This window comes from Tachypleus tridentatus, chromosome 6 (assembly GCF_004210375.1).
Source record: "Tachypleus tridentatus isolate NWPU-2018 chromosome 6, ASM421037v1, whole genome shotgun sequence".
Taxonomy (NCBI): Eukaryota; Metazoa; Arthropoda; class Merostomata; order Xiphosura; family Limulidae; genus Tachypleus; species Tachypleus tridentatus.
In genome coordinates this window covers 77,808,835-77,836,591 of record NC_134830.1, presented here as the reverse complement: position 1 = coordinate 77,836,591, position 27,757 = coordinate 77,808,835, and the positions used below count along the sequence as shown (strand labels likewise).

The following is a 27,757-nucleotide window of genomic DNA, read 5'->3' as shown; positions in this document are numbered from 1 at the left end:
TCCCAAGATACAACAGACTACAAAACCTTGTACTGCTGCATACCATATGTTACAGACATCAGCAAAAAAATAACCAACATTTGGAAAAAACTTATAACAAAACACAACATTTCAGTAAACACCAAATTTATTCAAAAACAAGGTACAAAACTAAAGTCCATACTATGTAAAAACTACACTGACAAACACAACACCAACATAATTTATAAAATACAATGCAACAACCTCCATGACTTCTATACTGGAGAAATAAGCAGAAAAATGGAAATTAGATTCAAAGAACAAAACACGTTTTTGAACACTGCAAATCAAATAAACACAACATAACCATAGAAAACACCCATTTACAAATATAAACAAATGCAAAATCAAAGATGCCCTACTTGTACAGCAACTAAAACCAAAATTAAACCAATATAAAGGAAAACCTTTATACCTATACTAATTAATAACCTAACATCCACGTGCAACGCCCCTACAATCCTGTACCCATTTATACTCTCGTCCCTAAGACGTGTCCGTCAACAGTCACATTCAAACTCTTTCTTTCTTAACCTGAAGATGACCTAGGAAGGTCAAAATGCTGTTCTCTCCTTATCAATAACAGTGTTAATACTCATACCAGCTGTTCTTAGATACATTTTTATTTCAAGTTGGTTTCTTGTCATCAAGAATTACTTCCTATAAACAGTTTCAATAGCTCTATATATCTTTCACAACACAGTAAAAGAATGATATTTAACTCTACATTTTTATGGTAACAATAGTATTACTCTAAATAACGCACCAAATAACACAGAATAATAGCATGCAAAAAATAGTCAATGCCCTATAACTATCACAATCACAATTTTTTTGCTTGCTAACTATGTGACAAAAGTCACTAAAAATTCATTTAAGCTTGTCAGTATGTTTTCCTTGAAAATGAAACTTTAATTGAAAGCAAAATTGATAATTTACAGTAAAGAAGATAATATAATGCATTGTTTGATAAAGTAAACCCTTGGCTTTCTACTGATTAAAGAAAATATAGTACTGAACACCAGAGAGAACTCTTGGAAATATCTGTAGAAGAGGATGTGATAGGTGAGTGTTGAAAGAAGAGGCTGATTGTTTATTTTGTGGTCTGTAATCAAATAAGATTGAAAGCTTTAAAAGTTATGCATTACCTGAATGACAACAATGTTATACCAAGCAATTTAAGTTAAATTTCATATTTTTCCAGAGGTGGTGAATAAATTAGAGATAAAAGAATGCCAAGAAAGAAAATGACTCAATTATCACAAATGGAGAAATTCAGAAATTTTTTTAATACTGCCTTATAAAATTAAAAACTTGAAAGTATTATTACATTATTAAAATATGGATTATGAGCTACATTTTTAAGCTATATTTATTGCTATACCAAGAAAAAATGTAGTCTAATTACATTTTAATTGTAACTTCCTAACATCTTGTGACATGCAAAGTAAAAAATGTCAGTGGAGAGATGGTTAGCTAATAAGAGCTCGTTACTAAAAAATGATAGCAGTGCCACTATATTTTCAATTGTAAAAATGTAAGGAAAGAACAGACATAAACTATGATCATTTAATAATAGGTGGTCTTAAAAGTTATTATTATTAGATACTGATAATCAAACTCTAATTAAATATTTTAAAAAGCTGTATCTGTTTTTGTCAACACACATGATAGTTACAAGTTATAATTTCCTATTCTGAAAATGTTCTTCTGATACACACTTATACTTCTCTCACAAGATTAGCTATTCTTGTTCACCTAAACAAGATAAACATTCACTTTTAAGTGTGACAAAAACAGACAAAACGCATACACGTTGACTTCCAAGGGTCACAGGTAATAATGCATGCCACAAGCCTTTTGTTCCCCCTCCTTTCCATATTCACATTGCATGATTCCAAAATGTGTCTCATGAAAATCATCATGTGTAGCCTCTTCACTAATAGGATAATGATATGCTCACATGACATGTGTGATTCTCTCTTCAGTCCTCTAACAAACTACCACTTTGAAATGTCAGCACTGGAGAAAAGTGTGGAGGAAGTGGTAATTACTCATAAGAAATACATTTTCAGTGTACGAAAATTATAACTTCTGATACATTATATACCTCCTTTCACAAAATAAGTTAGAATCCATATTGAAAATAAAAAAAGGATCAGTGCAAGCATATGATGTATACCCCTGAAAATGAGAGATTTAAAGACTAGAAGAGGAGAAGCACACCATTTCTGAGTCACATATACTTTTCACCCATGTGTGAACTGTGTAAGATATAAGGGTGGAAATTAAGAAGAGCACATCCAAGTGGGACAGAATGTTGTAGGAAGGTGATCCTAACCAGCAAAAGATATTGTAACTCAATCCCACGATGAGTGGGTAAAAGTGGCTATGGTACAGTGGACCATACTCAGTAAGCCCACTACATCCAAATTCTTTTTGTGGGGTACAGATATTTATGTGAGGGTAAGGAGAGGATCATATCATCTTCATCTCAAACCCAAGAACTGGGAGAGTGAAAACCACTCTGATTCTTGGGTATGAGACAAGGGTTAGCTCTGAGCTATCAGTCCAGATACTTGACATTTGGTATCAAAAGGATGTCTATTGCATGTAATCAACTCCTCCAACTGTGAAACAGAATGAGACCATCCAAATAGCAATAACATCCCTATAAAAGAGAGGACAAGGGATACTCTGGAACAATCCCACTTATCACTGCTGTGACCCACAACACATACGGAAGAAATCAAGTGAGGAAGAAAGACAACCTGAAACCTGTATGAAGGCTTACATTGACTGATTCACTCTAAATTCAAAACCTGTTCATAGGGTACAGACATCCACACTAGGATAAAAAGATGGTTCCCAATCAAAACAGGTGAACTACATTTTGACTTCTCACTCAATTGTAAGGATTATTGCAAAATTGGTGCTATTATATCATCAACACCTGCAAAGCACCACCTACCTACTCTGTAACTGGATGGTTATTGTGCAAAGCTTGTTCAGCATGGTGCTCAAGGGTCCACCACCCTAGTAACTTGGAATTGAAATGTGACAAAGATTCTAATACTCCACATGATGAAAGGAAGGTGAGAATGCATTCGAGAGTACAGAGGAATTTATTACAAGAAACATTGCAATGAGTGACCACTAAGCATTACTTTCAAAAACAGATCATAATGAGTTATTCACTCTTGGCATGGATAGCAATCTTCTTCTGCTTTACTCATGCAGTCTATTGGCAATACAATCTGAGACATACATGTTTATGAAGCAAAATATTGCAAAGATATTCACCTTCAAGCAATCTTGTGGAACACCCCATCTCCACAGTGAGGATCCACAACCATTCCAGCAACTTGGAACTGGAATGTGTCAATGAATCCCATATTCCACTTGAAGAAAGGAAGGTGACAATGCATCAGATAGTCCAGAGGAATGTTATCACAGGAAACATTGTGATGGGTGACCACAAAACCTTATTTTCAAAAACAGACCATAATGAGTCATTCCCTCTAGGCATGGACTACAATCTCCTTCTGCTTTACCCACACAGTCCATGGATAGTACCAGTCCGAGACAGACATGTCTACAAAGCAAAATACTGCAAAGTTATTCACGTTTAAGCAATCTTGTGGTACACATTTTTGCAGTCAGTATGCAAAGCATGGAAGATAAAGTGCAAGTCAACATGGCTGTACAATGTGGATTTAGAGTCAAGAATATCTTGTTAGGCATCATTCACCACAGAGTTGAATCCATGTGATAAAAAGTAAATAAAGGTCCCCTTGAAAGAAAGAAAGTATGAATAAATACTTACCAGCTAGAGTTGCACCAAAGCCTGAATAACAGCCACAAGTGGTACACAAGACGCCAGTGAAGAGAAAAACATGATATGATAGGGATAGTGAGAGGTGAACCTGTACAGGTAATGGTCCATATGTCAGATTGGATATTCTTCTCCACTGGACAATGCAGATGAAAACCAATGGAAAAAGTGAGATGTCAAATCTGTTGAGAGAACAATGAGGACAAAGTCTGGGAGGAAGGAGGTAGGGAAGAATAGGCCAACCTAACCATAGGGTGGACCCAACTGGTAAGAGTAGAGGATGAAAGATATGAAGGGTGGAGGATTGTCAGAGGATAAAGAGGTGGAAACTGTACTCTGCAAGTTAGTAGTATAGGCTATATAAGAATGAAGAGCCTTGACCAGACACAGAAGCACATTTTAATTTTGGTCAAAAACAAAGATGGGAATAGAAGAAAAGAAAGAACATCTCTCCTAAGTTGCTAAAGTCTTTGAGAGAAAAAAAATCTGAATAAAGGAGAATATAGGTAGGTTAATAAAGGATAGGTGAAACTTCAGTGGTAAACAAATCTGATCTTTAGCATCCACAGGATAGGAGAAAAAGGAAATATGATTTAAGGGAAAAATTAAACCTGGAAAATGAGAAAAATGGTTTAAACAGGGGTAGAGTAAAGGAAATTTGAACCACATTAATGCCCCAATCTAGAAGGATAAGATGTCTGGGAGGGTGATGTATCCAGAAAGAAAGCATAATAATGTTAAGAATAGGGAAAGTAAAAGTCCTACAGTATGGGAAAAACCAAAGGTATAGGATAAATATGAACATAAAAATCAGGTTGAAGAAATAAGATTAAGGCAAAGAATAACTACATGAGAAAAACAAAATTGTACATACAGCAATAAACAAACAAGTGAGCATGCCTGAGCTCAAATGCTGCTAACCAAGAAATGATAATACAGTAGATGAATGCAGAGGAAGTCACATGCATCACATGATTATGTCATACTCTTACTAGTGAAGAGTTGATACATGATGACCTACAAGAGATACATGTTGGAATATTGCACTTCCAATATCAGCATACACATCCCAGTAGTATCTCAACTGTTTCAACCACTCAAAACTGTCATTCCTGATGATCTCAAGGAAACATGGATATTATTTAATTTTTTTTACACATGTTATACCTGCTGGATCATTTAAATTACAAAACAATTTCTAAGGACAGAAGCTGGGAAAGCAGAATAAGCAACATTTTAGGTGGATTATCCATATTCTAAGCTAAGAAAATGGCCTTTAAAATCTGGATTCCTACACCAGTGTTTAATTTTTTTTTTACATGATACATACTGAATTATTTAAATTACAAGGTAATTTTCAATACTCACATAAAATAAACCATGAAGTTTGCACAGCTAATTGTTTTTATTCTTTCTTAATATTTATTTCAAGCATGCATTGCAAATTTAAAAGTATAATAGTTTCCCGTAATTTTATTTCATAATTAAAAAGGTTTTCTAAAATAATGAAACTTTAATTTGGTAATGGTATTTGTTAAATTCTGTTACATGCATCTATATTACTATTTTGTATGTTAAAAACTAAATAAAAAAAAGCTATATCACATTCATTAATTCAATCCTAGGTAATCCAATATTAATATACTAGTTTTAAATAAATAATATTAATACTAAACAATTTTATTTTAAAGTAAGGTACATAATTTGATGTTAAAAAAAATCATACATGTAATACTAATTTTTTTAATGACTTAAACAAAGCTGACAAAACATTTGTACAAAAGTTCATTGACTGTCGTTATATTAATTTCCAAATAAGGTCTTATATGCTCATCATTAAAATAAAATACGAAATTTATGAAATCAATACACAACAAAATTCAATAATATTTTTTGTTTCTACATATGATTAAGACATCTAGAAAAATGTTCTAATTTACATAAAAAGCCTACAAAACTTTAGCACACTATCTTAAGTGTTCAAGAATTTAAAAAATTGAAAAACTGTTTTTAAAGAGTGGGTACAAGACTACAGAAAATGGTGGAACAATAAAGATATGTTCATTATCCCTTATTTTTATATCCTAAATATTATTTACATATTGATTACTGACTCCAAACAACACACAAATTACAAAGGAACATCTCATCACATTTCTCATAATGCCTTAAACCTTGTGTACAGCCACTACTTTAACCAACCAAATCTTTATAAAAGATTTATAAAATGCTTTATATACACACAAGGTTATTGACAAATAAAATATATTTTCCACAGGTGTGATTCAAGATTTTTATGAATATGTGTACATGGGGTTGGGATAAAATTGTCTTTTGTTGAAAATCTGTCATTCTATTAGTTGTAAAAATTTCAGACAATAATAATGCATCTTGTCAAACTATGTTCTAAAGTAAATAAACCAGCTTGTGTAGAGTTATGATTAAAAAGGGACAATTATTTAAAGCATTGAATACAACTGCAATGCAAGAGTATACTGAACATTTGTATATATGTTTGACTTGTTTTAATACATTATTTTAAAACAAGTGGACTGTGTGCTGCTTGTTTGTTGTTGAAAGTTATTGCCTACTGTAAATAAACTCATATAACCTTATAACCTTGTCTTTAATACATTCTTTAGTCCTATAAATAATGTTATGTTCTACCATGTGTATAAATCTTTGCTTTTCCCATAGCTTAATACTTTCATAATACAAGGACTCAATATCAGCTTTTATCATACTCAATGGTTCATTGTGTTTCACTTAAATATTTAGCTTTAGGGGCAAGATAATCAACTAAAACATCCAACAATTTTTAAAGTTATTGGTTGGTGATTTATCAATTATCAATGAAAACTTATTATTCTGGACATTTTCCAATGTTTTATTCTCCAGTTTTTTTTTATATTCCACATTTCATCATACACAAGGCAGCAGTACAAAATATTAAAAGTATTTGATGAAGAGAGTTGAAGTCAGATGTTAAAACCTTCAACACATACATCAAAACTGGAACAACTGTAAATAGTTGTGAACTGTTCTGAAAGTACCTCAAATAGCACACCCTGAAAAAACTATGATAATTAGGTTTTCAGGTTAGATTACACAGGAACTGTTATAAAATAAGTAATATGTTAATAATTACTGATAGTTTATATGACACAATATAAAATACAATATATACATTATTCATATATATTCTACTGCAACATGTTCTTTACTGCCTGATGAAGGGAATCAGCTAAAACATTGAACAAAAACCCTAGAAAAACAACAACTAATGGAACAACACTCATTCAAACAAATAAATCATAACACAATAACACCATCAGATAGTATACCATTTGTTCACCTTTAGTTAAAAAAAGTATTTGTTTTTGCCTGTATTCTCGCAAAATCTTTTATTTTCTTTGTGTTCTGGCTGATCCATCACTTAACAACATCACAATATACTGTTGCTAATCAGTGGCAGGGCAAATAGGATTATAGACTGCATCTACAAAAATAGTGAGTGAAAGTCTGAAAGAGGTTATAATACATGTTCAAAGATCTTATTGAGCATAATTAAGATTGTAAAACAAATTCATACTGCTGGTGCATTTTCATTTTTCATATTTAAAAGTGAAAAAGTTGAGACTAGGGAATACTAGGGTGGTTAGCCTCTGGAGTGGTTTACCTTAAGATGTGATGGATGTAGTTAATTGGAGTTTAAGAGAAAGTTTGATAAATATTTGAATAAAAGTGTCTGGCTTTCAGGTATTTTTTTTTAAGTGTTTAGTTCAATTTAGTGGATAAGACAGTGTAAGTATACCTTTTAGTGTCCCTTTTAGGTTGTGAAACTTATATTTACTACATACAGAGATCAGGTAACCAAGTACCTTTTCAGTAATGGAAACAATATTGCAATGATGCCGTACTTTTGTAAGTAGTTAATCAAGAGACACTGAAGTATTTTCTGATCATTGATGTAAAACTAATGTTTTTTTTTTTATCACATGCACTCTCTATAATGTTTTCTGGGGTCCAATATAAAAGGTCTCAAATTTCCATTAGGAAGAGAGAGAAAAAAGTATTTTTTTAGAAGTTTGTTTTAGTTTAGTTTGAGTGGCCATTCAAACAGACATCTTTTGTATCAAATTAAAAAAAGTTTTTGAACCAGATTTTAATTGTAGGTTTCTGTTATAAGCTATTATTAGTTTGTTTTATGAATCTAAACAGTTAGTAAGTTTAAGGTTAATAATTAGTTTTAACTTCTGTAAGCTTTGTTCTTCTTTAGAACTGCTGAAAACCATTTTTAAAATATAAACAAGTTTTGGTGCAACTGATCTTGGAACAGTTAACTTTTGTAACTGTACATCTAGTAAGAATTTCAACTTTGAATTTATAACCTGAAACTGAATTACAAAATATTACATTTAAAGTAATTACAATGAATTATGGATACAGTTCTATGTGGATCTACCAAGAAAGAATGATTTCATATATTATACACTTTTGTAAATCATTATATATACATTAATATTTGATTTTTTTAATATTATAGTATATATTTATAAAACTACAAAATTGCAGAATTATCATGTTTTTATTATTAGTATTATGCAGGATCATAACAATATATATAAACTAAAAGCCAAACTTTTAGGAAAATTAGAAGATTTTCAAATCTTTTAAGATTTAAAGGTTATTTGATTTTTACAGTCACAGAAATGTACACTATATTCCAGTCAGTATAAGTGGCTTAAAATATGCCTGACATTTTTCAGAAAAACCTAAATATTGATCACAGAAGAAAAAGAAGCCACCATGAACTGACTTCCAAATAATTATCACCAAATCTCATTATTTCATCAACAAATTTATAATATTCTTCTCAGAGAAGACTTGCTTTGGTGAATTTTGCCCAACAAGTGGAAATCGTTCATATCTATATTAATAACATATTGTTGTCATATGTTTTAAAATCTTAGATTATTATTAAACAAAGAAATTAAGTTATATGATATATTTGTGACTGGATGGATTGGTGGTTAGATATATAATGGATTATTTAGCTGTCAGAAAAAAAAGAGAGAAAAATGTGCACAACACTTAATCACAGAATGTAAATACAATTTGGTCACATCTAGATACTACAACTTTGATTTACTCATACTCACAGAATGTAAATACAATTTGGTCACATCTAGATACTACAACTTTGATTTACTCATAATCACAGAATGTAAGTACAATTTAGTCACATCTAAATACTACAACTTTCATTTACTCATAATCACAGAATGTAAATACAATTTAGTCACATCTGGATACAACAACTTTGATTTACTCATAATCACAGAATGTAAATACAATTTAGTCACATCTGGATACAACAACTTTGATTTACTCATAATCACAGAATGTAAATACAATTTAGTCACATCTGGATACTACAACTTTGATTTACTCATAATCACAGAATGTAAATACAATTTAGTCACATCTGGATACTACAACTTTGATTTACTCATAATCACAGAATGTAAATACAATTTAGTCACATCTGGATACTACAACTTTGATTTACTCATAATCACAGAATGTAAATACAATTTAGTCACATCTGGATACTACAACTTTGATTTACTCATAATCACAGAATGTAAATACAATTTAGTCACATCTGGATACAACAACTTTGATTTACTCATAATCACAGAATGTAAATACAATTTAGTCACATCTAGATACTACAACTTTGATTTACTCATAATCACAGAATGTAAATACAATTTAGTCACATCTGGATACTACAACTTTGATTTACTCATAGTCACAGAATGTAAATACAATTTAGTCACATCTAAATACTACAACTTTGATTTACTCATAATCACAGAATGTAAATACAATTTAGTCACATCTGGATACAACAACTTTGATTTACTCATAATCACAGAATGTAAATACAATTTAGTCACATCTGGATACAACAACTTTGATTTACTCATAATCACAGAATGTAAATACAATTTAGTCACATCTAGATACTACAACTTTGATTTACTCATAATCACAGAATGTAAATACAATTTAGTCACATCTGGATACTACAACTTTGATTTACTCATAATTACAGAATGTAAATACAATTTAGTCACATCTGGATACTACAACTTTGATTTACTCATAATCACAGAATGTAAATACAATTTAGTCACATCTGGATACTACAACTTTGATTTACTCATAATCACAGAATGTAAATACAATTTAGTCACATCTAGATACTACAACTTTGATTTACTCATAATCACAGAATGTAAATACAATTTAGTCACATCTGGATACTACAACTTTGATTTACTCATAATCACAGAATGTAAATACAATTTAGTCACATCTAGATACTACAACTTTGATTTACTCATAATCACAGAATGTAAATACAATTTAGTCACATCTGGATACAACAACTTTGATTTACTCATAATCACAGAATGTAAATACAATTTAGTCACATCTAGATACTACCACTTTGATTTACTCATAATCACAGAATGTAAATACAATTTAGTCACATCTGGATACTACAACTTTGATTTACTCATAATCACAGAATGTAAATACAATTTAGTCACATCTGGATACTACAACTTTGATTTACTCATAATCACAGAATGTAAATACAATTTAGTCACATCTGGATACTACAATTTTGATTTACTCATTAATTGTAATTGTGATAAATATTTATGTCTGAAAACTAAGTAATTTTACTATTATTTCTAGTGAAGATGTTTATGGATAACTCTGAAACAGATTAATAATTATCCACATGTATTTTATTCACTTAATTTAAAATATTATAATAAATTTAATAGTATGGAAATTAATGCAAGATAAGCAACTTTAAATTTTAAAGAAGAAATTGGTGCAATTACAGTTTATAATAAAAGACATTTAAAATAGAGAACATAGTTAAGTAAGGATGTTTAAAAGCTATGGAAAAAGTACATACTTATACAAACCTTTATCTTAAAATCCACTGTTACAGTAGAATTATATGCAGTAAATATAAACATACATTTTATTAAATTAAAAAATAAATGTAGATATTTCAAAGTATACTCATTATTAAAATTAGCTTAGAACTTTAGTGTTGAATTTCAAAGACAAAGACAGATAAGAGTCTGTAGCCTCCTGATATCAGCACATGTGGAAATGGTTAGTTCTTTTACCTGAAGAACATACACTTTGAAGAAAACAGTACAGATCTTCACAGGTAAGTACAGAGAAAAGATGATAGCAGTCACTATTCACAGGGATATGCACGAGAGGCCAGCAAATATATTTACACAGTCTATGTATAGGAATACACACAGTAGATACTTTCAAGCATAATAGTAGTGCAAGAATATCAGATTAGTTCCTAGTAAACACAAAGATGAAGAATTCACTTCAAAATCTTCAAACATATCTGTTGTTACACCTAAGAAAAAAATTAAAGAAAGATTAAAATTAGGCCTAAAGAAGACATTATTAATTCCTAAAGTCAAAAATATTGTTTAGATTCAAGATTTGTCATATTGAAATTTAAAATCTTGTAAATTTGAAATATTGACATACATTTTTATTAATTGTATAGTTTTCAGTTGTATTTTTCAAAACTAGCTGCACAAATATAAAAAATAAGTATGAAAAGTAATATATTGAGCTGACAAAATTTTAAAACATACAGTGATTGCATGCATTTTGGTGATTTTTTTTAACCTAAAACATATATATAACTAAATGATAATATTTTAGAAAATTGATTTATTTAGGTTCTTGCCTAGCTTTCTTAGTTCTAACAGATCACATGAATCAATAAGGTGAAAAACATGATCACTGTTGTAGTGGTTGGTCAGAATAGGTGTTATCTCCCTGACTTGAATTCTGGTAATTCACTTGATGGGGTACTATTCCCAAAGCATAATATAGTGACCAATATGTTCTTCCTCCTCATGAAGGACATCTGAGCTGAGCAGATACTAAATTAAACCATCTTTGTAATTACTTGGCTCAACACTTGGTTTGTTGTGGTATATGAGATGAAAGTATGCAAGATTGTCATAACATGCTGTGTTTTTGTGACCTAGAGATGAAGTATTGTGTAATGAGCCTTTTATGAGTGAAGAATTATTATGTGAGAACAGAATTACTTATGGGGACATGAATATTTTGTTTTTAGAATATCAGGCTGAGTACAGGAGTGTGAGCCATGTTCTCATTAGGGCAGAATTTTTAATGTCCTGATTTCAGATACTGTATTTACAACTACTAAATGTGTCTTTATTTTAAATGTATGAAAAAAAAATTACAGTTTGTACAGAATTTTATTGTAGTTATATAAAACTGGCAGCTAATTCTATAAAGATTTTAAAAATGATTTACAGTTTGGTAGTTTGTGCAAAATTATGTCACAAAATAAAATATAATTTTAACAAATATTTGTTTGGTGGCATTATATGGGTTTCCACTTGCCAGTAAGAAAAACACAAAGCATCTCAACAGTACAATTTGTGTGCTGCACACTGTTGCCTGTTAGGCTTTTTAACTCAAAACAAAGGCCCACAAGGTCATCTGGACATGAGACACAACTATCCTCAGTCAAAATGCTATTTATATCAGTGATTTATAGACTGGTGGTTTTGAGCAACACACAATACAACTACTGATGATTTTTTAGAAATATTTCTTTGCTGACCCAGTGTAGGTTTACAGTTAGAAGAATATGAGAGAAATAAATCATACTTTTTGTGCTTGCTACTGTTAATGAGATACTATAATAACTGTTTTTAAACATTATTGGAACTTGTTTCCAATTTATTGATTAAAAATATTAAATGCTATGTTCAGTTTTTTTATTTGTGTACATATATTTACAAAAATAATTTTAATTTTAACTAAACATTAAAACAGGACCACTTTAATACAACTCATAATTAATTTTCCTTTTGATCAAAAGAAACTAAAAATTAAATATTAAAATTTGACAACATTTGCTCAATTTTTAAATCATATAGTAACACACATGTAGCCAATTATGGATACTATGCTTCCAAATGAATCTATTTAGAAGTACCCATCACTCAACATTTATTATGGCATTATAGTTTTAAACAAAGTTTATGAGATGATTTTATCACTAGTAATTTTCTCAATTACCTTTAAATATATTTTCAACTGACCAGCTCAATGTAAGATACCTTTAATTAATGTAGCAGATTATGCCTGAATTTTCACATCATAAGTTTACTTAAACTAGATATTTGTTTTATATAGTTATGAACATATTACGTCCTCTATTCCGGTATCTCAAACATTATGTATGAATATCACAGCTTAATTCTGTTTTGATGTTTTTAATTTCCTATAACAAGGCTCTAGGATTTTATTTTCAAATTAGTGCATTTTATGTAAAAAAATGTAGTTATTTCCTTTCTCATTTCTGTACTATTTTTATGTTGTAATTTAAACACTGAACAGTAGCAGTATATAAATAAACCTCAATATAATTGTAATTTCTGCTTCAGAACACATTTTCTTCGTGACTACACTGAAAGGCAATTCACCTAAACATCTTACTTTGAGCGACCAAAATTCAAAATGTTTGTTTAAAGGGCTACAACACAAGAAAGTAAATCATAACAGGTAAGTTAAAACATACTTAACACATATTCTTGTGGGAAATGAACAACTAACCACTTACTGTGATGATAACAATCTAAAAACTATTATACATTGTTACTACACACCTGATGGTAACAGTCTAAAAGACAGTCATGAGTTGTTACTATATATTTGTAGATGATTATACTATATTTTCTTTCATAACTTTATGAAAAACATATAACAGGAAAATAACCAAACTATTTTCCCAATTTTATACTAAAAAACAATATAAATAAGCAAAGATGGGGGATGACAGTTACTTAACATTTACAAACACTTTATGAAAATTAATAAAATTTTAGTAAAAAATAATAATCTCAATTAAGAAGAGAAATTTAAACCCAGAATTCTACAAATATTGCAGATGTTCAGCCAACTAAGTCACCACATGATGAAATCCACAAATTAAAGTTTGGCAAGAACCCTAAACTACTGTATTCAGGTTGTAAACCTAAGAATTAATTTATTGTATATGTTTGTTTTTTGGAATTACTAAATTTAAGTGATAAAATACAGAAGTTTTAATTACAATACTTATTTATTCATTATGTTATACAACAAAAATAATTATGTTTCAAAGTAGTGATTTCTGTGACTTTCAAGAAGTATAATTTTAAAATAAAACAAGTGAAAAATGTATTACACATAAAAGTATTTAGAAACTATACACATGTAAATCAAGATATGTAAACAAAAGAGGAACAGCAAGATCAATGACTAACAGTCACTAATACAGTTAGTATTCTAACTGTATCTCATAGAAATAACCATTTTGTAATGGCAATGTGTTATTTCTTCACAAAGGACTCTTGACCTTGGATTCTTGTATTTCAAACCCTCATCACTTTGTATTGCTTACATATTTTAATTAAATCATAGAAGATATTTTTTGCTAAAGAAACTAGTTTGAACATTTAAAACTATAGATTTGGTATTATTGTAAATGCTGAGAAAATTCTAGGGATTATTTGCTTTTCATTAATAAATTAATGTTTTGTTTTTAATCACAAATAACACTAAAAAAGTCAAAACAATGAAACAGAAACATAATCTACATGACATTTTCTTACCATTAGAAATTACAGTGTACATATTAAAATTACTTTTTATAATAATCTTACTTGTGTACTTTTTATTTTCAAAATCAGCCTATAAGAATAAAATACAATCACCAACCTTTCATTTCTGTTGGTCCCACTGACCAGAAATTGGTGTCAAATAATTATATATTTTCTGTGTTTTGTAATAAGATATTACTTAAATGCCAATTCTGATACTGATTATTGGTCACCAATCTCATCAGTTCTCTTTTCTGTGACTTTATTTTGTAGTTTCAAATTTCAATTCTTTGTTAAGCATGGAGACTTACACTTGCATATGTGAATAATACTAAAAGAATTAATACTCCAAAATATGCATTATCAGAGAAACATCTTTAAACATACCTTTTTAAAATCACTTCCAGTTTGTTTTCAGAACTTGCTTGATTAGATATTTTTTGGATAGCCTCATGAAAAGTAAAAACATTAAATTTTTCTAATATCTTTAAAGTAAGAGGTCCACCAGTAGTTATTTTTTGTTGTAGGACACCTTCAATCAAATCCCAATGATGCGATTTCATGGCTGGGCTACGTAGGTAAGTTATAACTGAAACCTAAAAATAAAACAAGTATTCAGTAATTATAATAAAATTCACTGCTTTATTTTTAATCCACTTTTTGCAGGTTTATTTCCATTAACTTAGAAATACAGCAACAAGTGGGACCAGTTTTCAAAATTTCAAAGGTAATTTAAAATATACATTTTAAATACAAAAATATCACAACGAATGGGAAACCTTTTAAAAGACCTTGCTGTTTTTTTATTGCTGTTGATATAGAGTTCCTTCAAGCCTATAACTTACCTCAAAATGTTACATAATTGAAGAATCTGGTGTTGTATGTAATTTAATCTTTTTGTTTCATCATATAAGTTATATTTACAGCCATCATATGCTACTGGAACAGAACATTAAATGAACAAGAAGTAACAAACATTTTATAAAATGCTATGATTATATAATAAATTGTAAAGAGTTGAAGTAAAATGATCCACCAATCTGAAAGCATAACTCAAATTGGAAATGAGCAAAGTTAACATAAGAAAACCTAAGTAGAAGTTTCATTAATATTATTACCTAAATAATTTCTAACAAGATTCTATCCTCCCACCAACACTGAATATTAAAGTCTTAAAAAATATTTCTGGCTTATTAAAATCTTTATAGCAATACATATAATATCATCTGCACATCTGATACTCTTCAATTCATGTGCTCTTTAGTATGCACTCTTAGAATAATAAAGAGACAAAACATCCAATAAAATATATGATAAAAAAAAAATCTTCGAAGGTTTTTTTTTTTTTGGGGTAATAAATGAAGGGAAAAAGCACGTAAAAACCAGTGAAACAAACAAGGCAAATAAATTAAATCTCTATATTTTTCATGATATAACTAACAGACTATACCTTTTCTTTCATTTCTTCAACTTTTTCTTTCAGAGATAAAGTAACACTATTAACCGGTAAACCTCTTTCAATCTGATGAATAGTTTTCAGATACTCTGTTGTTTGTGTTCTTAGATGCTCTGGATTAATGTTTTCAAAATCACACTGTTAAAAATAACCCAGAAAAAAATATATAAAAACTGTTGAAGTCCATATACATCTGTATTTTAATAAATAGTTATCTAACTTAACATCCTGATGGCCAGATGACATATCATCCAAGTAAATGTTTTAAGAAAGAAGTTCAAAATATTTCTTTTCCCACTTCTTCATCTACTACAGAAAGCAAAAAAAATATTCAACAAAAATTGTATTTATCTACAACTCCTAATCATATGATACATTAGAACTTTAAAAGAAAAGGTATGAATACCTGCAACACACAACTGATTATAAGTTTCAGTGAAAGTTAAAAATTAACTGTAAAAGCAGTTTTATAAAATGATAAGTGTAAAATTTCAACTTAAAGGTTTCAATATAATAATAATATTCATACATAAGTATATATACACATATAAAATATTGTATTAAATAATAACACTACTATACATATTTACAGAAAATAATGGGTCAAGTAGAAATTTAATTTCAGGTATTAGCCTTTGTTGTTTTTCTTAGCACAAAGCAATACAATGAGCTAACTGCACTCTGAGTAATCACACCCCAGATTCTTGCACTGCATATCTGTAAATTTACTGCTGACCCACTAGGGTATACCTGTTATTAGGCCTTTTTTTTTCATGAACAATAAGATCTCCTGAAATATTATAATCTTATTGTTTTATCTTAAATTGAAATTAATGAAAATAAATTGCACTCTAACAGGTAAAGGCAGATCATTGAAGAGATGATCATATAAAACATTTTGCCTGAAATTGATATTTTGTTCTCATAGTCATTTAAGTTAACATTTTGGTAAATTTAAAATGTATTTTCAGTAATAATAACCGCCACTGACAATTTAGTCATTCTTTGCCATCGGCTTGTCCAAGCACTTTTAAGCACTGGTCTCACATGCTCCAGTCTTTTGTAACCCATGTAAATGTCCCTGGCAATATCTAATTTGCAAATTTCTCCACCATTGTCAATGTGTCCTCTATCTTGGTACTATATATATAAGTATCTGATTTATATAATGTAATCACTTTATCAAGACTGACACTGGCTTTCAGTGGGGAAGCAGGGTAGGAGAAGTCAATGAAGGTAATATTATTGGAAATACATTTTCCGTTTAGGAAAATGTTAACTTCCAAAACATACTTACCATCAGCTGACAATATAACTAGAATCCCACCCTGAGAAGGTAGAGGGGCCAGTGTGAGCATGATCCATACAGAAAGTGTCTGCATAGAACAGTGGTGTATGAAGAAAAAAGTGGAACACAAGTGGGGAAACTACACTACATCCAGAACAGGTATGCTCTTCACCCAGAACTGAGCTCCTATATCAAGAGTGGAATAGTACATGAGTAATTATTACAAGCCAGCCTCAACCAGACAGTCAAAGTTGCAACAACTCAGGGTTGGAATTAAGGGGTCTTGGTTCCTATATCTCACATTGGCACCTAAGGCTATAAGACTGCAATGTCATATATATATATATATATACTTTTGATTGAATCCCAACCTGTAGTTATAGAATGATGTGTTTTGCACCACCAAAACCACAATAAAAAAGTAAGCAACACTGAAGTGGACAAACTTTCTCTTCCACCTGAACTAGTCCAGAAGTCAACACCCCAGGTTTGGAATCACAGGATCATGCATGCTACACTCAATCAAAGAAACAGAAATCATCTAGTATGGAATTATGAACACTCATTCTCTCCATAACCAAATGGATAAGGAGTATTTGGCTTGCCCCAGGAATTATGTAGAGAATGTGGAACCTGTGCTCAATTAAAGACCTAAGATCAGAGTACTTCACATTTGGAATTATGAGGAGATAGTGGATCTACTTCCATAAATAATATATAAAATTGACATTGATCAAAAAAGAAGGTCCATGCACCCCCAACCAGATAGCTTCATGTCAACTATGAACTGAAATTATGAGTAGGTTCCTGCAAAGATTGGTCCCACTCTAAATGACATTTGAAAAACATCCAGGGACCGAAGTAGAAGTACCCCCAACTTTGCTCTCTTCTGGAGATCAAACACTCTGAAGGAAAAGCCTCTGTCCAATACCACAGGGACTGTAAACTGTGTATGGTAAGAACTCCCTAGCTCCATTAGTAAAATCTGGGGTGGGGAAATGTAAGGTGGGAATTATGAGGAACAGTGCAATAGGTCCCTAAATTTTAAAGACAAACCAACCCCAATTTATTCAATCTGATGTTCGGCAGGGACAGGCAGAATCACCTTTAGCTTTATTCAGGATTGTCCATGATAATATAGTAATATCATCTAGAAAGCACATAGATGGTCTTACTGAACACATCATTTCTACAGATCCTGTTGAAATCAGTAGTAAGAATTACCAAATCAGTTGCTAGTATAGAAATGGACTGAGAGAAGCATACTTGTCTTGGCAACACTCTTCACAAAGTAGAAGCCAGTGAAATCAATATGTAGAGGACCCTGGAAAATAAAGATACAAGAGTGTACAAATATACCCCCTTCCTCCTTATAATCCAGCAGATGTTAAAAACAGCCATGGGGTAAGGAAAAATACCCAGAAGGAAGCTGCCCAAGCATGTAAAGAAGATGAGAGAAAAGCAATGGAAGAAGTCTGAATATTGGCCTGTAAAAAGTCCCCCACTGTATGAATGAAATGGCCAGCAAAAAACATGTGCTGAATCTGTTGAGATGTAATTCAGAAGATACCTCATCTGTATAAACCAAAATATGCAAAATAAATATTTGGGAATCCACCTCTAAAAAAATGGGGAAATTCAAGAAGTCAAGAAGATCACTACAAAAGGAAAAAAAAGTGAATCACATAACACTTCCAGGTCTGATAGACCAAAACAAATTTTCAGGTTACAATCAATTGGAAATGTGAGAAATAGATAGTAAAAGAATTGCTGAGATAGATGTATTCCCTTCCATAGTTGCCACAGGCTTAGAAAGAAAAGTCCTACAGAGAGAAGAGAAAGTTCTACAAATCAGACTTCAAAAGCCAATGTAGTAAAGAAAAATGTCAGAAAACATAATCCAAATTCTCTCCAGGATCAACAAAAAGACAATTTTAGAAGCCCTAAAATAAAACACCCCAGGACAAATAAAAGTTTCCATTTCTCAGTGGATAAAAATATGGACAACTGCATACCAAAGGAAAGAGAGATGCTATATAACAAAGGAGGAGTATGGAAAGTTGGATTAGCTGCCTTGCTGGCAACAGTAATATGGGAATTCATACCTGTAAATATCACTTCTGTTTTTTTAATTATAATTATACTGAAATCCACAAGATGGTGTGAAAATCACATTCCACAATAGGAAGATAAGCAACACATTGTTGTCATAAGAATAAGTGATTAAATTATCTAAGTCAGGTACTTGTATACAGTACCAGGATAAAAAATGCATAGAAGAGGGAGGAGAAATTTGCAAATTAGATATTGCTAAGCATTTAAATGCGTTGTAAAAGACAAGAGCATACAAGACCAATGATTAGATAGACAAAGCTGATGTCAAAGAATAGCTGTTTTGTCAGCTGATGGTATGTTTTGGAATAAAAATTATTTCATTTAAATATTACACATATATAAACCTTAACAGTCAAGTATATTACAAAATATACACAGAGAAAACTAAAACCAATCCCATCAATACTAAAAATATATAAAAGTATCAAATATCAAATGATGTTATGGTATTTGAAGTTTATATGCTAAACTGGTGTAAATGTTTTGTTATTTATAACACATTCGTATGTGCATTGTTTAAAACAACTAACAATTTTAATTTTTTTAAAAAGTTTAATAGAAGTCTCAGACAATCTCAAGCACATTTCAATAAAGAACTTATAAAACATAAAAACATTCTTAAAAAATAGAACAAAGTGTAAACCTCTCTCCATTCCTGCATTAAAGCATTCCAGGTAAAGAAAGAATTCCACAGTAACTGTTTTAGACGAAGTTCAGAAGCTACTTTTCCAGTTCTTCATAGTGGGTGACTTCAAACTACAACAAAAAAATTTATAAGATATTAGAAATTAAGAAACTTGAATTCAAACTACTAAATGCAAGATACTTAAGGGTTAAATTAATAACTTCTAAACATTTTGGTTAGACAGCATATTATACTATTGTCTGTATTAAAATGACTGAAAATATTTCTCAGCCTGTACTTTTATCATATAAAAGCTTAATAAAATGTAATACAATCATTATATTCAACTTCTGTTCTGTTGCCACACAAAGAAATTATGATTGAATAACTGAGAAAATATCATACAAAATTCTATAAATAAAATAAAAACATTGAGCAGTATTCTTTTGAATTTAACAGTAAATTTGTGGAAAAGGGTCACACATTGATATTTTTATTTTAATTCAGTGGAGATAAAAATAATTTTAGATGTCATTTATGTTTTCATTTCAAAAAATAAATAAAAGAAAAATGCAATTAGAATAAGTTAAAACAAATAAATGATTAATTGTGATTCTTGCAGTTAAAAATGTCCAATATGCTATTAGAAATCTTTCACACTAGTAACTTGTCCTGGGCAGACTGTAGTTGGTTTGTACTTATAGCACAACTGAATGTCATCTAGTAACCATAAAAGTCACATTAAATTATATCATTGAAAGTGAATGTCATCATATAGTTTATTTTGGTCTGTTGGGTTGAAATTTTTGTGTAGTGGATTGAGTTTCCAATAAAATATCTAACAAATACATGCAAAACTCATGTGAGATTGTAAAATGTCAGGTTCATCTAAATAGAAATGTGGTTTCTATATATATATATATATCAGGTCACCCCTTAAGTAATGTCCAATTTTAGGTTCAGAAAAAGAGAAAGTATTTAAAATGCTTTTACTGTTATTTAATCAATAATGCATGTTCCATTATTATTAATTATTTCCTGCCAACAATTCACAAGCTTCTAAATGCCACTTCTATAAAATTATTGGGGTTTGAAGGAAAATAATGTAGAGAGAGTACTTTGAAATAAATTATAATCAGATGGGGCAAGGTCTGAGAATAAGGAGGATGTGAAAGTTTTTCCCAGTCAAACTCTTCAATCTTTGCAGATGTGATCCTTGCTGTATGGGCTGTGCATTATCCTGGTGTAACACAACACCTTTACAAATGATGAAAGCAGGCCTCTTTTCTTTTAGTGCAACATTCAAGTGCTCTAACTGTTGACAATAGAAGTCTGGTGTGAATGTTACATTGAGTGGGGGCAACTCAAAGTGGATCACACCAACAATATCCCACCAAACGTTTAACAAGACATTCCTATTTTGCAGTGTGCCTTAGCCATTTTACATGTACTGAGCCATTGTCTGCGATGCTTAAAATTTTTATAAAATATCCATTTTTCATCTCCAGTCACTATCCTGCCCAAAAAAAAGGTAAGTTACATTCACAAGAGTGCAGAAAAGTGCAAATGTCAGCTCGCTGCTCAAAGGTTGGTTTCTGTCAAATCATGGGGACCCATGTTCCAAGTTTTAACACCTCTCCAAAATGTTGCAAATGATGGTGAACTGTTGAATGGGTTGAATTAAGCTTCTGTGCTAGTTCTTCAACTGTTACATAACAATCTTCGTCAAGTGCAGCCAGCAGCAAGTTGTCATTAAACTGAACAGGACAACATGAACGGGGCACATCACTTAAGCTGTAGTCATCTGATCTGAACTTCTGAAACCACCTACAACATTTTCTTTCATTGAGAGAGACTGCACCATAAACACCTTGAATGTTTCAGGTAGTTTCTGCTTCACTATTGCATTTTTTAAATTTGTAAAGCATTATATACCTAAGGTACTACCCAGACACATCCATCTTCATAAGTGTTCATTTGATTAATGATCTGAAAAAGTGGAGTTGGGTTAGTTTCTTTTATTTGTTTGAATATTTTATACACATCCTATTACATATTTTAGCCATTAAAGCCTTCTACAAAGACAGAAATGATGATGCACTTTCTGTATTAAATTTTTGGACATTATTTATGGGATGACCTGATATATGCTGCACCTCTTGCTGTTTGTCATTTTCTTATGCCTTTATTGTACTCTGTCAACACTAACCATTGCTGTTAAGCTACAATAGTGCACAAATAAAAAAATGATGAAACACATTACAAGCATGGAATAGTGGTTGTGCTATTCATGTAAACCATGTCCAACTTTAGATTTAATGGTGATATACATTTTGTTATGAATAAGTTAACATTAATACACCAATAATAAAGAATAATGTAAACATTGAACTTATTTATTATGGCGGAGATGAGAAGAGAAAAAAAATCATATTAGCTGATTTAAAATACTAAATTTTCTTCTTGCTAAGTGTTTACTCAAATTTGATAAATGATGCTGTAAAAATAGTAATATATTGTATGAATAAATATGAGAATGCAGGCTATAAAGTTTCAATTCTAATATACAATAGACTAAGCAGAAATACCAATACTTGTGTGGCTGATTAACCCCACATGAACTATCACAACTCACACACACAAAAAAACAACTGTAAAATTGATATTGCTTATGCTATGTTTAACTGTTTAATGTTTCTCTGAGAAATTAAAATATCAAAATGTCTGAATCTAGAAACTAAAACATTAAAATTTCATGTATGAACACTTTCATGCAAGTTTTTTATACTACAACATTTTCATTGCTACCATTTTTACTGTCATTGTGAACATTCTCTTCTCTTAAATTTCAAACCTGAAAATCTCTTTGGTATTGTTTATATTGGGATGCCTGTTCTGTTATTTGTTCTAACCTCACAGCCAAGGAAGAAAGTAAGTCTGTAACTTTCCGAGGTTCAGAGTTCACGTCCATAAGAAATGACTCCTAAAATATATACATTCCACAAAAATAACTACAATGTATTTAAGAACAATTGTTTTTATTTTATTTTGTTAAAAACAACAAAGAAAATTATAATACTTCAAGCACTTATTTTGTCATTGACTCTCACAATTCCAAAACTGTTGCACATACAAACAAAAATCTATCTCCAGGCACCCAAAACACACACTTCCACTCTTTCACTTTGACACAGATAGAGATACTATGGGAATGACTGATATATAATATAAGAAACAGCAAGAAGGTGTTTGATGATATTATAGCCATAATATTTCATTTTTAAAACCTAATAATTAAAAACATACATTTTTACATTAAAATCATCTTGAGTTCTGAAACTTGTGGTTTAATTACAAGTTAGTATAAAATGTTAACATATGATATGAAGAATGTGTGAACTTGAGTGTCATATTCTGGATTAATCAATAAAAAATATTTAAAAAGTGATATTTTTGTCAAATATATTTCATTTGTTCATTGTAATAATAAAATTTGTATCATTCAGAGCATGCTTATTAGACTAAGGACATATAACATTATAAAAGCAGTCACATAACAACATATAACAGAACAGCCCTTACTGTGGTGGAAAGATGAATGTTTGTGCTTGATATCTGTTTAACTAAGTATATTGTTTTAGTACTTTCTGTTTATCAAGCAAACAGAACTGACAAATCTGATTTTCTGTACATATAATATTTACTTTTTGACTTGTCTTAGTCAGTAAAAAACATCTGTAAAAATTTATTTCTCCTGGTTTGTTTATTTCAGATATCGATACAAAAGGATTATCTGCACTAACTATCTCTAATGTTTAAATTGAAAGACTAGAGGGAAGGCAGATAGTCAATATCATTCAAATTTAACCTTTGAGCTACAAGCAAGTAGTAGGCATTGACTGTCGCTTATGCTGCACCACTAACCATAATGTGTAGAGCATGCATGACTTTGCTACAATGCCTGACCCTTCTTACCTCAACATCTCTTTTTAAATCTTTCACCTCTTGCTTGAGTTTATCAATATCTTTAACAAGTGATGTATTCAAATTTGTTTTATATGTCTCTCTTTCTGATGATTCATTTTTGATAGTTTTCTGCAAGTGACAGAGCAAACCACCTAAAGCCTATAAAAAAACATAAACAACATCCTAAGTTAGATTACAAACACACAGCAATCCTGAAATAACAAATCTTGCTCTAAAGGACAACATCTGATTTTCAATTATGCTTTCTTTCTTTTATTTTTGGTTATTCCTTTTCACTAACAATACAGATTGAGTATTCTTACATTATAAAATAATTATTGCTCCAATGAGGCAGTCTTCTGTCACAGGACACAGCATTAAAAATCAAGTAAATATGTTGGATATACAAGACTGTTTAGTTTAATAGTTGTTATTTAACTAACTTAGTGATTTAATAATTAATGATTATTTAATTTTCATAAGAAAAGTGTTAAAAGTAATTATTTTAAAAGTGATGCCTTGTTTTCTTACTTTTTGTGCTCCCATTCTTACTTCCTAATTTTTCCTTTAAATTTTTTTGACACTTGTTTAGAAAGAATTAGTCACTGATAAAACCCAATTCATGCCTATAGTTGGATCAAAGTTCACAATAAAACATAAAATATAAGCAGAACAATGACCATGCTAAGTTTTTTAGGTTGCACCATGTCAAGAACCACCAAGTATTGTAATGTTATCCCATCCATTCCTAATTTGTTCTCTTACTCTATTGGTGATCCCATTTCTACCTCCTAATCTTTTTATTTAAAACTTTTCATATTTGTCTTGTGGCATTTTTTGTACTAAGTCTCAAAAGCGACTGAGCCCTAGGCCTATCCTTCTTGTAACTTTTCTTGTGACTATCTCTCAACATTTCCTAGCTTTTGCTGTTATCTTTGATATAGTTTTTCTTCCATCTGGCTCAAGTGACATACTTCTTTTTGGCTGGATTAATGGTCAAGGTTTGTTTAACATATTCAACATTGCTGTTTCTAACCATATTTCTATTCTTGCAGGAATGCTCTCTTCACTGGGACAAAAACGTTTTAGGGTTATTAACATAACATTTTCTCATTTTCTCTCATTTTGTTTCCTTAAAGGCATATATAAAAAAAGGCAGTTTTAATTATTACATACAACCTCAAATGTCAAGAGGTCACAGTCAGTTTGAAGACAAAGTAAAGGTAAATTATACAACTTCTTCTTTTCAGTCCAAAACACTCGAGCAAAGCTTTATCAGAATTCAGAAGTGGTGGTGTGCATATTAATGTAAGAGATTCATGTATTAGGCTCCTACTGTTCTGATGGAATTGCTTTGTTCGATTTACTATATCAGTATTCCATACGCTCCTCGTTAAGTGTGTTACATGTCAACTGAAAACAATATTAACTGTTCAATGAATGCAATTACCTTTAACATACAACTCCGTTGAAAAACTAGTTGATCCTCTTTCACTCTTTACTTTACAAGTATAGTTTCCTTGGTCCGACAAGGTTACAGGATCAATCACAAGAACTGAAAATTTCTCATCAGTGATAACACGTTTGTTTTTGTCCTCAATGTCTAAATAAACGCTATCCTTAAACCACTCAAAACGAAAAGGTGATATTCCTGTGTCAACAGCACACATAACTTGGTATCCATTACCTAAAGTTATATTTTTAGGAAATGCAAAGGGTTTTATAGTTGGAAAAGCTGAAGAAAAAGAAAAAAGTTAAACACAAGTCAGTGCAGGTTATTGAATAAAATTTATGAAATTACCAAAATATTTAGCAATTAAAAATAAAGTTATAGTCACTGAGTAACTTTAAATATGTGTTTTATATATATATATATATATTTAACTTATTGTCAATTTATAACGAGAAATAAATTTAAAAGTAACATGGAAGAATAAATATCTATTTTGATCTTATGGTGAGTTTCTCCTCTTCCTTTTCGAATGGTTTTAAATTTCAGCTGTTTCTGTGTGTGTTTTTCTTATAGTAAAGCCACATTGGGCTATCTGCTGATCCCACCGAGGGGAATCGAACCCGTGATTTTAGCGTTGTTAATCCGTAGACCTAGCACTGTACTAGCAGGGGCCAGCTGTTTCTGTTAAAAATATGTTCAACCTCATGAAAGTATTTAAAATTAAAATATTTTCTTCGGTTTGTTAATTATTTTTTCCTTTTCGAATAAGAAAATAAAACCTTTTTTTCAAAATTTATATTATCGTAATTTTTCCCCTTCCAGCACCTCAGCGCCAAGTCTTCAGGTTTATGACTCTAAAAATCGTGTTCCAATTCTCATGGTGAGCGGAACACAGAGAGCCCATTGTATGACTTTGTGCTTAACAACAACCGAACCAAACAAATAAATGTATTTCGGAATCATTATCATGTACTTATCATTTATTTTGAAAATATTCAAGATTTTTAGTGATTATTGTGTCCAAAGTGTTATGACCTCACAAATGCTATACAGAAGATTAAAATCATCACTTGTTGCTAGAAACTAATTCATATAATAAATAAATAAAACAGAGTAAAACCACTAGAGAAAATAAGGGACAATGGTGAATAACTTTGTTTAAACAAAGTTAGAGGAGTTTAGTAATATTCTGCAAATGGCAGATATTGTTAGTCAATACGTTAAAAATGTAATATTACTCACCTTTTCCTTGAAGTAAAAAATACACAATGAAGAGACAGACAACTTCAATCCTTACTGTCATCGTTTTCGCTAATTTCTGAAAAGCACATCTGCTCTATAAAACAGTTCGATTCATTATTTCCACAATGGCGTCGACAATTTGTAATTGAAGAAAAAATGATTTAGTTAGTTATATACAGTAGTTTCCGGTTTTAGTTGAAACTCGAATATGCAATACTAAATACTCATAGTAAAAGAGAGACCACTATCTGAACCCGCACACAATTCTTCTAAAAAAACTAAACTACCATCGTTGTTATGCGAGTATTGTCTATTGAAAACTAGCGTATCCCCCACATACACAAGCCCTAAAAATGGCTGCTACTATATTTCAGCGTTTTGCGTGCCCCGCAGCGGAGAAAGAAAATCACTCAAAATACGACAAGCATTTAAACTTAGTCCACAACTCTTTTGTCCATATGAAATATTTTGTTGACATACATCCTTCCTTTTCCCATTTTCTTAAACAAAAGGTTATATTTCAAAAATCAAAACAATATTACAAATGAATAAACCATTCTTTAGTAAAAATAGGTATATAACTAAATTTTTGCTGATTTGAAAGACTACCAAGATATCTTATGAGACTTACAAAAGAAAAATCTGGCATGCGAATTCCTTGAATATTAAAAAGAGCGTAAGTGATATTATATTAATTACATTTATGTTATGTTGTTTTTTTTTCATACTGGTTCCTTTATTAGAGTGAGAAGCTTATAAGAAACAACATTATTATTACTTTGAAGCATTCAATGTAACGAAGATATTTCTTAAAGAAATAGTTTCAACAAATTATTACATATTACATTTAATGATATTATACTACTTCGGTTTTATTAGTACTTTTGTGAGAGAGTTGCAAGATTACATAATCATCTAATTTATTACAATATACTCATCACATCAAAAAAATCGAACAAATATACCTCCCTACTGTAGGGCATACAAAGGTTTCTC

General features: G+C 30.5%; 2 protein-coding genes across 2 annotated transcripts; both read right to left on the bottom strand.

Annotated features, from left to right (window-relative positions):
• Positions 1-954: 954 nt before the first annotated feature.
• On the bottom strand, positions 955-24,274 carry LOC143252860 (dynein axonemal heavy chain 6-like). The gene is made up of 6 exons (XM_076505642.1): positions 24,076-24,274; positions 22,955-23,083; positions 20,119-20,231; positions 16,067-16,210; positions 15,004-15,212; positions 955-11,333 (listed from the first exon to the last, which is right to left on the bottom strand). Exons 3-6 carry the CDS (start codon positions 20,134-20,136, stop codon positions 11,312-11,314), a joined length of 393 nt encoding a protein of 130 aa, XP_076361757.1. The 5' UTR covers positions 20,137-20,231; positions 22,955-23,083; positions 24,076-24,274; the 3' UTR covers positions 955-11,311.
• On the bottom strand, positions 20,196-27,417 carry LOC143251647 (uncharacterized). The gene is made up of 5 exons (XM_076502910.1): positions 26,762-27,417; positions 25,517-25,801; positions 24,076-24,218; positions 22,955-23,083; positions 20,196-20,231 (listed from the first exon to the last, which is right to left on the bottom strand). The coding sequence occupies exons 1-5, from the start codon at positions 26,820-26,822 to the stop codon at positions 20,196-20,198; spliced, it is 654 nt and encodes a 217-aa protein (XP_076359025.1). The 5' UTR covers positions 26,823-27,417.
• Positions 27,418-27,757: the final 340 nt, after the last annotated feature.

What these genes read in the sequence shown, in the direction of transcription:
- LOC143252860 (XM_076505642.1), bottom strand. An exon ending in TTGAAGAAATGAAAGAAAAG is followed by an intron (nt 15,213 to 16,066) that starts GTATAGTCTGTT and finishes TTTTATTTTTAG; the next exon opens with GTTTCAGTTATAACTTACCT. An exon ending in CTGGAAGTGATTTTAAAAAG is followed by an intron (nt 11,334 to 15,003) that starts GTATGTTTAAAG and finishes TTTTTTTCTTAG; the next exon opens with GTGTAACAACAGATATGTTT.
- LOC143251647 (XM_076502910.1), bottom strand. Translation starts at nt 26,822, where the DNA reads ATGACAGTAAGGATTGAAGTTGTCTGTCTCTTCATTGTGTATTTTTTA. An exon ending in TTTTTTACTTCAAGGAAAAG is followed by an intron (nt 25,802 to 26,761) that starts GTGAGTAATATT and finishes CTTTTTCTTCAG; the next exon opens with CTTTTCCAACTATAAAACCC. An exon ending in AATACCAAAGAGATTTTCAG is followed by an intron (nt 20,232 to 22,954) that starts GTTTGAAATTTA and finishes TTTTTGTTGTAG; the next exon opens with TTTGAAGTCACCCACTATGA.